The sequence below is a fragment of the Macaca nemestrina genome, chromosome Y (genome assembly GCF_043159975.1).
Source record: "Macaca nemestrina isolate mMacNem1 chromosome Y, mMacNem.hap1, whole genome shotgun sequence".
Lineage (NCBI taxonomy): Eukaryota > Metazoa > Chordata > Mammalia > Primates > Cercopithecidae > Macaca > Macaca nemestrina.
The window spans coordinates 4,765,275-4,777,622 of NC_092146.1; the positions used below are offsets into that span (position 1 = coordinate 4,765,275).

At 37.3% G+C, this 12,348-nt stretch overlaps 1 protein-coding gene across 8 annotated transcripts in view; it reads right to left on the minus strand.

The window, feature by feature from the left end:
• The window catches only part of LOC139360952 (ubiquitously transcribed tetratricopeptide repeat containing, Y-linked), a 215,591-nt gene that overhangs the window by 177,579 nt on the left and 25,664 nt on the right, over positions 1–12,348 (minus strand). For all 8 annotated transcript variants that reach the window (XM_071089429.1, XM_071089428.1, XM_071089427.1 and 5 more), the window contains exon 4: positions 347–396. In XM_071089429.1, the coding sequence (XP_070945530.1) occupies positions 347–396 (50 nt within the window). The remainder of the gene's footprint in view (positions 1–346; positions 397–12,348) is intronic.

Below are 12,348 nucleotides of genomic sequence, written 5' to 3' on the forward strand. Positions count from 1 at the left end.
ATATGTCCATAATGTTTTACCAAAAAAAAAAATCAAAATAAATTGCATATCAATATATGTTTTGTACTAAGTAGCTTTCATTTTTAATTACATTTCTTTCCCACTCAAGTAATTCATGAAAGCCAGAAATAATTTCATTTGTATTAGGAATCAACACATGGCCTTTCAAAGTCTGTGACTAAAACAGGACTTTCCCTTTACCCACATTATATTATCTATGGCTAACCCTCATGGCAGTTACAACTAAGAGTAATATCATGGGTTACATCCTATGACAAGATAAATGTATTTTGAGTATGATCTGCCATAAAGGAAATCAAAACTGTCATTGAAAATTTGTACCAACCTTCCAGTAGTCAGACTGTAAACTGTAATATCTCTGATATGCAGATAATGCTGGAAAAGAAAACATAATTATTAGCCAAATCACATCCCATTTAAAAATCCACTGTAAGACATTAAATAGATATTTTAATATAAGCTGCCCAACATGCCCATCCATTAACAAACAATAAAAATCAAATAACCTAAATTTGATGGCTTACTAATTTAACCAGGTATATAAAACCATGATCAAATGTTACCCATGCACTCGAACAAACATAATATCTTAGCAATTACTTGAATCAATTTGACCTCCTTCAGGGACTAAAAGTAATGGCAATCTTCTAGAGGTATTCCCCACTACGATAAAGTTTTCTAATTTTTCTTAACATGCAATTCACTTTCTACAAAGATAAAAATTCAGTCACCTAAGGCAGAAAATAACTCTTTGTGATGCTTCCCTTTACACAATCAGTAGACTACTATGATCTATAGTTTAATTCCAAGTTAGGATGCCCTATGCCCTAAAACCTACCTAAAGGCAAAAAGGGTACTCAAATCATATAAAGCAGTTGTTACCAACTAACTAAAAAAACGCACAAAAATAAAATCACAAAATAAAAACATAAAAAATAAGTCATATAAGCACATTAGAATTAGTGGAAACATTAACAATGACAAAACTAGGAAAACCCATCACTTTATCCAATCAACTCAGAATCTCTGAAAAACAGCTAAGCAATGATTACATTGCTGGGGACAAGCTTTTAGGATAAACTATTGCAATAAATATCACCCAAAAGTCAAAAATAAATTGAAAAAAATGAAAAAGAAAAAATAAACTGAAAACAGCAGAATGCCAAAAGGGGCAGACTGAACATACTGTAATAGGCAGAGGATTCTGTCTTGAACAAACATTTTTACAAATTTCAGAGATTTTTACAATAAAGACGTAAACGTTAGCTGAAATGCTTTCACTGAATTTAACCACAAAAAGTTAAGGTGTGGGGGTAAGCCTATCGAGGAAAACTTGCTTTTTTCAAACACTCATAAAATGACAAGAGAGAATTTTTAAAAAAACCAAATTTAATGCTCAACAGACAGTAGCATATATGAGAATCATCTCACGATATAGGATACATTTATATTACTAAAATATTTACTTTCAAAACAAAAAAGTGCAAAAGAGTGACATCCAAAAAAGTAGCCTGAAAAGAAAAGATTCGTAGACACTTTCTCAAGAAAAGCAAACTTAAAGTCTCTCTACAGCTGTCTTAAGGGCACTATTCAAAATGGAGAAAATTTTACATAAGAAAATATATCAAGTTCTCAGCAAAAACAGTGAAAATCTATCTTATTTTAGCCTGAACTAATTCTTTCTTACACCATTCCTACTCTACCCCGGCTCAGTAAGATAGGACCACCAGACCCACCAAAATATAGCGTTCTCTCTTGCTCCTGTTTTAGGGCTAGGCTAACTTCTCAATAGATGTAAGCTACCAAAATTTCCCCCACTCAGCTCAGTATTGCAGAAACTATATTAAAAACAAGTGGGGACAGGCACAGTGGCTCACGCCTGTAATCCCAACACTTTGAGGGGCTGAGGCAGGTGGATCACAAGGTCAGGAGATGGAGACCATCCTGATTCACACAGTGAAACCCCGTCTCTACTAAAAATACAAAAAGTTAGCCAGGCGTGATGGCACGTGCCTGTAGTCCCAGCTACTTGGGAGGTTGAGGCAGGAGAATCACCTGAATGTGGGAGGCAGAGATTGCAGGAAGCCAAGATCGTGCCACTGCGCTCCAGCCTGGATGACAGAGTGAAACTCTGTCTGGAAAACAAAACAAAACAAAACAAAAAAAACAAGGGCAAATGACAAGACAAGAAGCTGCTTTGCTCTCCCATGCCCACAGTGGCTAACTGGAAACTCTAATCCAGGTGCAGTAGACCAGGAAAGTACTGATGCCCAACAGCCCTTGATCTAAATAACTCTGGGTAGATTCCATGTAAAAGAAGCAAGCAGACTAAAGACCATAGCTCCTACCCAGTGCCTGCTCCTAAAGCACAGGGATCATTTCAAGATTGGTGGCCATTATCTCAGGCTCCAGACCTTGAAAAGCAAAGGTTCAACTCTAGTGGAAAAAGTAGGCTTAAGATCACGGAATGCAGTAGTTTCTCTTCTAGTGTGAAATTATTCAGAAAGCATTTGGGGATGTTCAAGCCCAAGAATATCATAGAAAACATGCAGATTTTTACAGATAAGCATCTAGTAGCTCCAAAAGAGCAAGTATCTAAACTGCAGACTGGCTAGAAGTTTTACAGAGAGAAACAAGGAAAGAAATCTCCAGGGTTAGAAAAGTCCTGGGAGACAGACCTCAAGAAGTGTTGCACGAATGAGAAATGTGGGACACTGTTCAGCATAAACACTACAAGTAACAATTATTGGGAAAAAAAGAACAGAAAAAGGAACAGAAAGCCTGAAGAATACCACAGTGGTAAATTCCCACCATGTTACAGGTTATCTTTTTCCCTGCTATCCCACATTTGAAACTGAAGAAGCCACCATTCTGGAAGCACCAAAAAGAATGAAGGCAGGCAGGGTGGAGCTAATCTCAGTAACCAAAGGACCAAGGAAAAAGGCAATCCAGCAAGACAGAAAACTGAGAATGTAATCTGTCCACTGCAAACAGTACAGAAAAAGAGTTCCCTCAAACCACCTACTCTACACACAAAGGTCAAGGAGAAAGCACAGACATCTATCATGTATCAGGCTACCTATTGTGTTAATGTGAGAGGATGCCAATAAGGGAGCAAGAAAAGAATTTATCTGATGGCTAGTAATGAAGCTCACATGTCCTCCGCTGAAAATAGCCTAGATTTCACACTCACATGGCAGAAACAAGTTGCCTGCACGTGCTAGGGGAGTCAGAGCACCCAGGTGGAAGTCAGGATTTTAACCACTGGCCAGTAATACGGAAGCCTGGAAGAATAATGGAAACCATGTGGGAAGACAAAACTCTCATTTCAGTTCAGCATTAACAAAAAGCCTAACTCAGTGAAGAATCTGAATTTTAACGTTCACCTGGCAGTAAGAAACAGCAATACCATTTACTGCAGATTAATATAAGATCCACCAGCCAGGTGCAGTGGCTCACACCTGTAATCCTAGTACTTTCGGAGGCTGAGGTAGGTGGATCACTGAAGGTCAGGGGTTCGAGACCAGCCTGGCCAACAGAGTGAAACCCCATCTCTACTAAAACTATAAAACTTAGCGAAGTATGGTGACACATACCTGTAGTTCCAGCTACTTGAGAGGCTGAGGCATGAGAATCACTTGAACCCACAAGGCAGAGGTTGCAGTGAGCCGAGATAGCACTACTGCTGGGCAACAGAGTGAGACTCTGCCTGATAGCATAACATAAAACCTTTCAAGATCCAGTCAAAAATCATTCACCATATCAAAAAAAAAAAAAGAAAAAGAAAAAGAAGTAAATCACACTGAATGAAAAAGATGGGAGAAATGTTTGAGTATATGATAACAAATTTTAAACTGGAATAAAAGTGCTTCGAAGAACAATAAAAAAAGGAAAAATGAGAAAGTCACAGTAAAGAAACAGAAGCTACAAAAGGCAAACCAATGTAAACTTTAGAACTTATAAATGAAATAGTCAAAATAAAGAGCTCAGCTAATAGCCTCAGCAGCACAATGCACACAGAAACATCATTAAACTAGAATACGGAAAGATAAAAAACTACTCAAGCTAAGCTAACAAGAAAAAATAAACTAAGGCAACGAAAGAATGCAGCCTCATGGATTTGTGGGTTATTAATCACAGAACTAAGTATCATTACACTCCACAAGGAATGGAGACAGAACCAGTTGTAAAATGTACTTAAAGATAGGTATGAAATTTCTCCAAATGTGAATGAAAAAGAGATGTGGATGCTAGCCACGACAAAGCTCCTAAACCCTTCAAGGGCCCTCAGACTAACACAGGGGACTGCCTGGAGATCACGCAAAGGCATTGCTCCAGAGAGGGAGGTCACTTTGGGACCAATGCACTGCTAGAGCACTAAGCAACTGCAAGTAGCTAAAACAACTTGAGGAGGAATAAACTCCAATGACTCACATTTCCCAATATCAAAACTTTCTACAAAGCTACTGTAATCAAAACAGTAGAGCTAACATAAGGACAGAAATAGAGACAATGGTAGAATAGAGCTGAGAACCTGAAAATAATGTTTACATGTATGATCAATTGATTTTTTCACAGAATGCTTAGTCCACTTTTGAATGGGCAGTTCAATTTTCTCATGCAAAAGAATGAGGCTGGTCCCCCAACTCACATTAATATACTAAATGTAATCAATTATTTATTAAATATAAGAAGTAAAACCAAAGAAATCTGGGAGAAAATCTAAAGATTCTTCATGTTCACGAACATGGCAACAGAGAGGGCATCAAAAGCATAAGCAACAACAGATAAACTGAACTTGATCTAAATTAGAAACCTCTACGCAAAGCTCCTTGTCAATAAAATGAAATGAAAACCTATATGATGGGAGAAAATATTTGCAAATCATGTTTAATCATGATTTATTATCGAGAATATACAAAAAACTCCTAGAACTCAGTAACAAAAAGACAAGTAGCTCAACTAAAAAATACATAAAGAATCTGAACAGACATCTATCCAAAGAAGATACATAAATGGCCAATGAGCACCTGAAAAGATACTCAACAGCATTAGTCACTAGGGAAATAATGCAAATCAAAACCACTATGAGTCTATCGCTTCACACTGTAATGGTTACAACAGGAGGTGTGGGGAAATAGTAAAAAACAAGTGTTGGCAAAAAACTGGAAATCTCCTCCTTTAATGGCAGGATAGTAATAATGGGTACAGCATCTGTGGAAAACAGGTTTTCTTACAAAAATTACTGTTTTTTCAGTAATAAAAATAGCAATTCCACTGCCAGCTAACTTGTCAAAAGAACTGAAGGCCGGGCACAGTGGCTCACGCCTGTAATCCCAACACTTTGGGAGGCCGAGGTGGCTGGATCACCTGAGGTCAGGAGTTCGAGACCAGCCTGGCCAACATGGCGAAACCCTATCTCTACCAAAAAAAAAAAAAAAGACAAAAATTGGTTGGGTGTGCTGGTGGTTGCCAGTAAGCCCAGCTACTCAGGAGGCTGAGGTGAGAAAATCGCTTGAACCCAGGAGGCAGAGGCTGCTGTGAGCCATGATCACGTCACTGCACTCCAGCCTAGGTAACAACAACAAAAAACAATTAAAAGTGGGGACTCAAATAGACGTCTGTATACTAATTTTCATAGCACATTCTGAACAGCCAAAAGGTAGGAAAAAAAAAAAAAGAAAGCATTCATCCAAGATGAACAGTAAATTGTGGCATACAAGTACAATAAAATATTCAGTAATAAAAAGGAACAAAGTAGTGATACATGCTGCAACATGAATGAAACTTGCAAATATTCTGCTGAGTAAAAACAGCTGACACATACAATATGATTTTATTTATATGAAATATCAATAACAGGCAATCCACAGAGACAGAAAGTAGACTAGTGATTGTAAGGACCTAGCTGAAGAAAGGAAGAAAGAGTAGTGACCAATAAAATAACATTTTAACCAAAGAAATATATACATTGTAAACTGTTTTAAAGAAACCAAACAGGTCGGGCATGTTGGTTCACGTCTATAATCCTGGCACTTTTGAAGGCCAAGGTGCACAGATCACCTGAGACCAGGAGTTTGAGACCAGCCTAGACAACATTGCAAAACCCCATCTCTACCAAAAATACAAAATTAGCCAGGAATGGAGGCAGACACCTGTAATCTCAGCTACTCAAGAGGCTGAGGCAGGAGAATCACCTGAACCCAGGTGGTGGAGGTTGCAGTGAGTCAGATCACACGACTTCATTCCAGCCTGGGTGTCAAAGTGACACTCTGTCTCAAAAAAAAAAAAAAAAAAGAAAGAAAAGAAACAAGGATCTATGTCAATGATTTATTGCAGCATTATTCACACTAGCCGAAAGGTGGAAACAAATCAAGAGTCCACAAACACCAATGGATAAACAAAAAAGTGGTACATACACACAAAGAAATATTAATAAGCCTTAAAAACAAATGAAATTCTAATACATATCATATGAATGACTAAACTAAACACATGACAGGTAAAAGAATCCAGAAACAAAAGGAACAATAATGCATTATTCCACTTATAACTTACCACGGAAAGATATGTTCATACAGATCAAGGTGTAATATAGGCAAACAAGGGCTGGGTGTGGTGAATACGAATTTATAGCTGAATGGTTAGAGAGTTTTGTTTGGTATGACCAAAAAAAAAAACTTTTGGAAGAGTGGTGATGGCTATGATGTACTTACTGCTAAAGAAATTTAACACTTAAAAGTGATTTAAATGGCAAATTGTGTTATATACATTTTAACATTAAACTTTTAAAAAAAAGAAAAATCATTTTTTCTGGAATAAGTAAAAATCTCTCTCTGGAAGGGATGGGAAAATTCAAAGATCAGAACGACTATCCATAGTCATAGACTATCACATACCTAAAGCACATGAATAATAAAATTTCAGAGTAAGGGTAAGAATAACAGATTTTCTAAATTATCATCAAAACATTTCCAACATGAAGGACATGAGATGCTGATTCACAACGACACATAATAGACTAAAATAGGCCTATTCTAAAACATATCAATTTGAAACTTCGTAACTATAGTTCTGTATTCCCAGTTTTTAGAAAATTAGTATTTTCCTAAGTCTTCAATATCCCCAGCGCCTGTGACTGTCTAACCCAAATGATCAGGTACGTCAATAGGACAAGACTAGTCCCTGCCAAGTCGACTTTCTTGCCTTTCCCTGATTATCATCTAGAAACATTCAAACACATCAGTAAAATTCTCTCTAGTCTTTTGCTTCAGTATTCTGTCCTGACCCCTAATAAAGGGGTTCCACATTCTCTCAGCTCCTGATGTGCTGGGTAAGGCCACTTTCTGTGAGTACCACCTAGATTACCCCTTGTGTGGTGTGCCAGGCCTGCCTCTTCTAGAACCTTTGAGTAAAACAAACCCTTTAATTTCATTTGCCTCGTCAAGTATAATCTCCACAGCCGTAATGGAACAATCCTTAGCAACCCCAAAAAGACCACTTACTCCTCTATTTACAACATAAGGACAAAGACTTCCAGGGGTAAGGCACTGAACAACAGGTCACATGAAAAAAATTGTTATTAAAGAACCTCAGACTCCATACCAGCAATTCCAACACCAAGAAAATGGAAAATAACTTCCAAAATTATGAAAAAAAAACTATTTCCATCCTAGATTTAAATATTCAGATTATTAATTTACAGTTGCAAGGGTAAAAGAAAGATATTTCACACAAACATATATGTGAAGTCTCAAAACATTATTTCTCACGAATCTTTCCTTAAGAAGGTACTAAAGAATGTGCTCGTCTAGAAAATATTATACACTGGCTGGACATACGAGGCTTACACCTATAATCCCAGCACTCTGAGAAAAAGGCAGGTATGGATTACTCAAGTTCGAGTTTAAGGCCAGCCTTGGGTAATGAAACTCTGTCTCTGGAAAAAACACAAAAATTAGCCAGGCGTGGTGACTTGAACCTGTAGTTCCAGCTACCTGGGCAGCTGAGGTGGAAAAATGGCTTCAGCCACAAAGACAGAGGTTGCAGTGAGGCGACATTGAGCCAGTGCACCACCACCTGGAAGACAGAGCAAGAACCTGACTCTAAAATATAATGAAAAATAAAAAATTATATACCAACGAAGAAGATATGTGATAAAGAAAACAGGAGCACCAGAACAAAGAAAAAAGGTTCCAAATGGCATCTATATCCCAGATAGAATTTAGGAATACAATGACTCAGGACATACACATACTGATCTACCAACATCTGCTATTCTTGTATTTCTTAATCTGAAAAATGTCCACTTAAACCTGGTTTTGACTATTATATGTGCACACCTATTTTTTTTAAACCACCTCTATTATCCTCTTCACACACTACAAACTAGATCACTAGAAGGCCATCTCACTCCCCACAGAAGTGTTCTAACATGACCATCATTTGAATTGTCCATTCTCTCCCTCATCTTATTTCCTCACAAATTTCTAGTACTTGGTACATATAAGAGCCTACTCAGAGACACTAATTGTAAGAAGTATGTTGTCCTAAAGTCTGTTTCTAAAAATCAGTTTTATTTATGCAGGGGTATTCAGTTTTTCAAAGCTAAAGAATATTCAATCATTCATAAGTAGTTGAAGAAAACAAAATTTCAAGGAATCTATAAACTCTATGCATAGAACTACCATGAATTTAGTAAGCTCTTATGATTAAAAGTCAATTTTAAAACTCAACTGTTACTTCTTATAGTACTAACAATAAACAACTAGACACAAAAATTTGGCATCAAAAATTTAAATATTTACATCTCAATATAATAATATATTTAATAAAAAATGCAGGATCTGTATGTTGAAACTGTCAAAACAAGAAATTACAGCACAAAACAAATGAAAAGTCATTTCATTTACATGAATCAAAAGAATTACTACAGATAGATAAGATGAACATCTTTCCTAAAATAATTAATAAATTCAACATAATCCAAATGAACCCCCAAGGATTGGCTTGTCTATACCTGCAAAAAAGTACTCCCTTGAGTGTGGGCTATTGATAATGACTTCCTTCCAAACAACATGATATGGAAAGAAGCAAAAAGAGTAACTTTACACTGGAGAAACCTAACAAACAGTGCCTCAACCAGTAAATAACATTAACATTGTTAAGTCATGTTGACAGTATGTATCTCTGATATTATGTGATAAAAATGCACTTTATCCTTATAACTTTCCTCCTAAAAAAAAATGATAACCTTAGTTTAATCATGAGAAAAACATCACATGATCCCAGTTCAGGGACATTCTACAAAATAACTGACCAATACTCCTCAAAACTACTAGCATCATCAAAAGTAAGGAAAGCCTGAGAAAGTTGCAACAGACAAGAAGATCATAAGGAGACATGACAACTAAATGAAATGAGCTATCCTAGTCAGAACTCTCAAAGAGAAAAAGGAAAACAGGGAAAAACTTAAAAAAAAAAGTTTTTTTAAAATTTATTTATTATTATTATACTTTAAGTTGTAGGGTACATGTGCATAACGTGCAGGTTTGTTACATATGTATACTTGTGCCATGTTGCTGTGCTGCACCCATCAACTCGTCATTTACATCAGGTATAACTCCCAATGCAATCCTTCCCCCCTCCCCCCTCCCCATGATAGGCCCCGGTGTGTGATGTTCCCCTTCCTGAGTCCAAGTGATCTCATTGTTCAGTTCCCACCTGTGAGTGAGAACATGCCGTGTTTGGTTTTCTGTTCTTGTGATAGTTTGCTAAGAATGATGGTTTCCAGCTGCATCCATGTCCCTACAAAGGACACAAACTCATCCTTTTTGATGGCTGCATAGTATTCCATGGTGTATATGAGCCACATTTTCTTAATCCAATCTGTCACTGATGGACATTTGGATTGATTCCAAGTCTTTGCTATTGTGAATAGTGCTGCAATAAACATACGTGTGCATGTGTCTTTATAGCAGCATAATTTATAATCCTTTGCGTATATACCCAGTAATGGGATGGCTGGGTCATATGGTACATCTAGTTTTAGATCCTTGAGGAATCGCCATACTGTTTTCCATAATGGTTAAACTAGTTTACAGTCCCACCAACAGTGTAAAAGTGTTCCTATTTCTCCACATCCTCTCCAGCACCTGTTGTTTCCTGACTTTTGAATGATCGCCATTCTAACTGGTGTGAGATGGTATCTCATTGTGGTTTTGATTTGCATTTCTCTGATGGCCAGTGATGAGGAGCATTTTTTCATGTGTCTGTTGGCTGTATGAATGTCTTCTTTTGAGAAATGTCTGTTCATATCCTTTGCCCACTTTTTGATGGGGTTGTTTGTTTTTTTCTTGTAAATTTGTTTGAGTTCTTTGTAGGTTCTGGATATTAGCCCTTTGTCAGATGAGTAGATTGCAAAAATGTTCTCCCATTCTGTAGGTTGCCTGTTCACTCTGATGGTAGTTTCTTTTGCTGTGCAGAAGCTCTTTAGTTTAATTAGATCCCATTTGTCAATTTTGGCTTTTGCTGCCGTTGCTTTTGGTGTTTTAGACATGAAGTCCTTGCCCATGCCTATGTCCTGAATGGTACTACCTAGGTTTTCTTCTAGGGTTTTTATGGTATTAGGTCTAACATTTAAGTCTCTAATCTATCTTGAATTAATTTTCGTATAAAGAGTAAGGAAAGGATCCAGTTTCAGCTTTCTACTTATGGCTAGCCAATTTTCCCAGCACCATTTATTAAATAGGGAATCCTTTCCCCATTTCTTGTTTCTCTCAGGTTTGTCAAAGATCAGATGGCTGTAGATGGGTGGTATTATTTCTGAGGACTCTGCTCTGTTCCATTGTCTATATCTCTGTTTTGGTACCAGTACCATGCTGTTTTGGTTACTGTAGCCTTGTAGTATAGTTTGAAGTCAGGTAGTGTGATGCCTCCAGCTTTGTTCTTTTGACTTAGGATTGTCTTGGAGATGCGGGCTCTTTTTTGGTTCCAAATGAACTTTAAAGTAGTTTTTTCCAATTCTGTGAAGAAACTCATTGGTAGCTTGATGGGGATGGCATTGAATCTATAAATTACCTTGGGCAGTATGGCCATTTTCACAATATTGATTCTTCCTATCCGTGAGCATGGTATGTTCTTCCATTTGTTTGTGTCCTCTTTTATTTCACTGAGCACTGGTTTGTAGTTCTCCTTGAAGAGGTCCTTTACATCCCTTGTAAGTTGGATTCCTAGGTATTTTATTCTCTTTGAAGCAATTGTGAATGGAAGTTCATTCATGATTTGGCTCTCTGTTTGTCTGTTACTGGTGTATACGAATGCTTGTGATTTTTGCACATTAATTCTGTATCCTGAGACTTTGCTGAAGTTGCTTATCAGCTTAAGGAGATTTTAGGCTGAGACAATGGGGTTTTCTAAATATACAATCATGTCATCTGCAAACAGGGACAATTTGACTTCTTCTTTTCCTAACTGAATACCCTTGATTTCTTTCTCTTGCCTGATTGCCCTAGCCAGAACTTCCAACACTATGTTGAATAGGAATGGTGAGAGAGGGCATCCCTGTCTTGTGCCAGTTTTCAAAGGGAATTTTTCCAGTTTTTGCCCATTCAGTATGATATTGGCTGTGGGTTTGTCATAAATAGCTCTTATTATTTTGAGGTACGTTCCATCAATACCGAATTTATTGAGCGTTTTTAGCATGAAGGGCTGTTGAATTTTGTCAAAAGCCTTTTCTGCATCTATTGAGATAATCATGTGGTTCTTGTCTTTGGTTCTGTTTATATGCTGGATTATGTTTATTGATTTGCGAATGTTGAACCAGCCTTGCATCCCAGGGATGAAGCCCACTTGATCATGGTGGATAAGCTTTTTGATGTGCTGCTGAATCCGGTTTGCCAATATTTTATTGAGGATTTTTGCATCGATGTTCATCAGGGATATTGGTCTAAAATTCTCTTGTTTTGTTGTGTCTCTGCCAGGCTTTGGTATCAGGATGATGTTGGCCTCATAAAATGAGTTAGGGAGGATTCCCTCTTTTGCTATTGATTGGAATAGTTTCAGAAGGAATGGTACCAACTCCTCCTTGTACCTCTGGTAGAATTCAGCTGTGAATCCATCTGGTCCTGGACTTTTTTTGGTTGGTAGGCTATTAATTATTGCCTCAATTTCAGAGCCTGCTATTGGTCTATTCAGGGATTCAACTTCTTCCTGGTTTAGTCTTGGAAGAGTGTCCAGGAAATTATCCATTTCTTCTAGATTTTCCAGTTTATTTGCGTAGAGGTGTTTATAGTATTCTCTGATGGTAGTTTGTATTTCTGTGGGGTC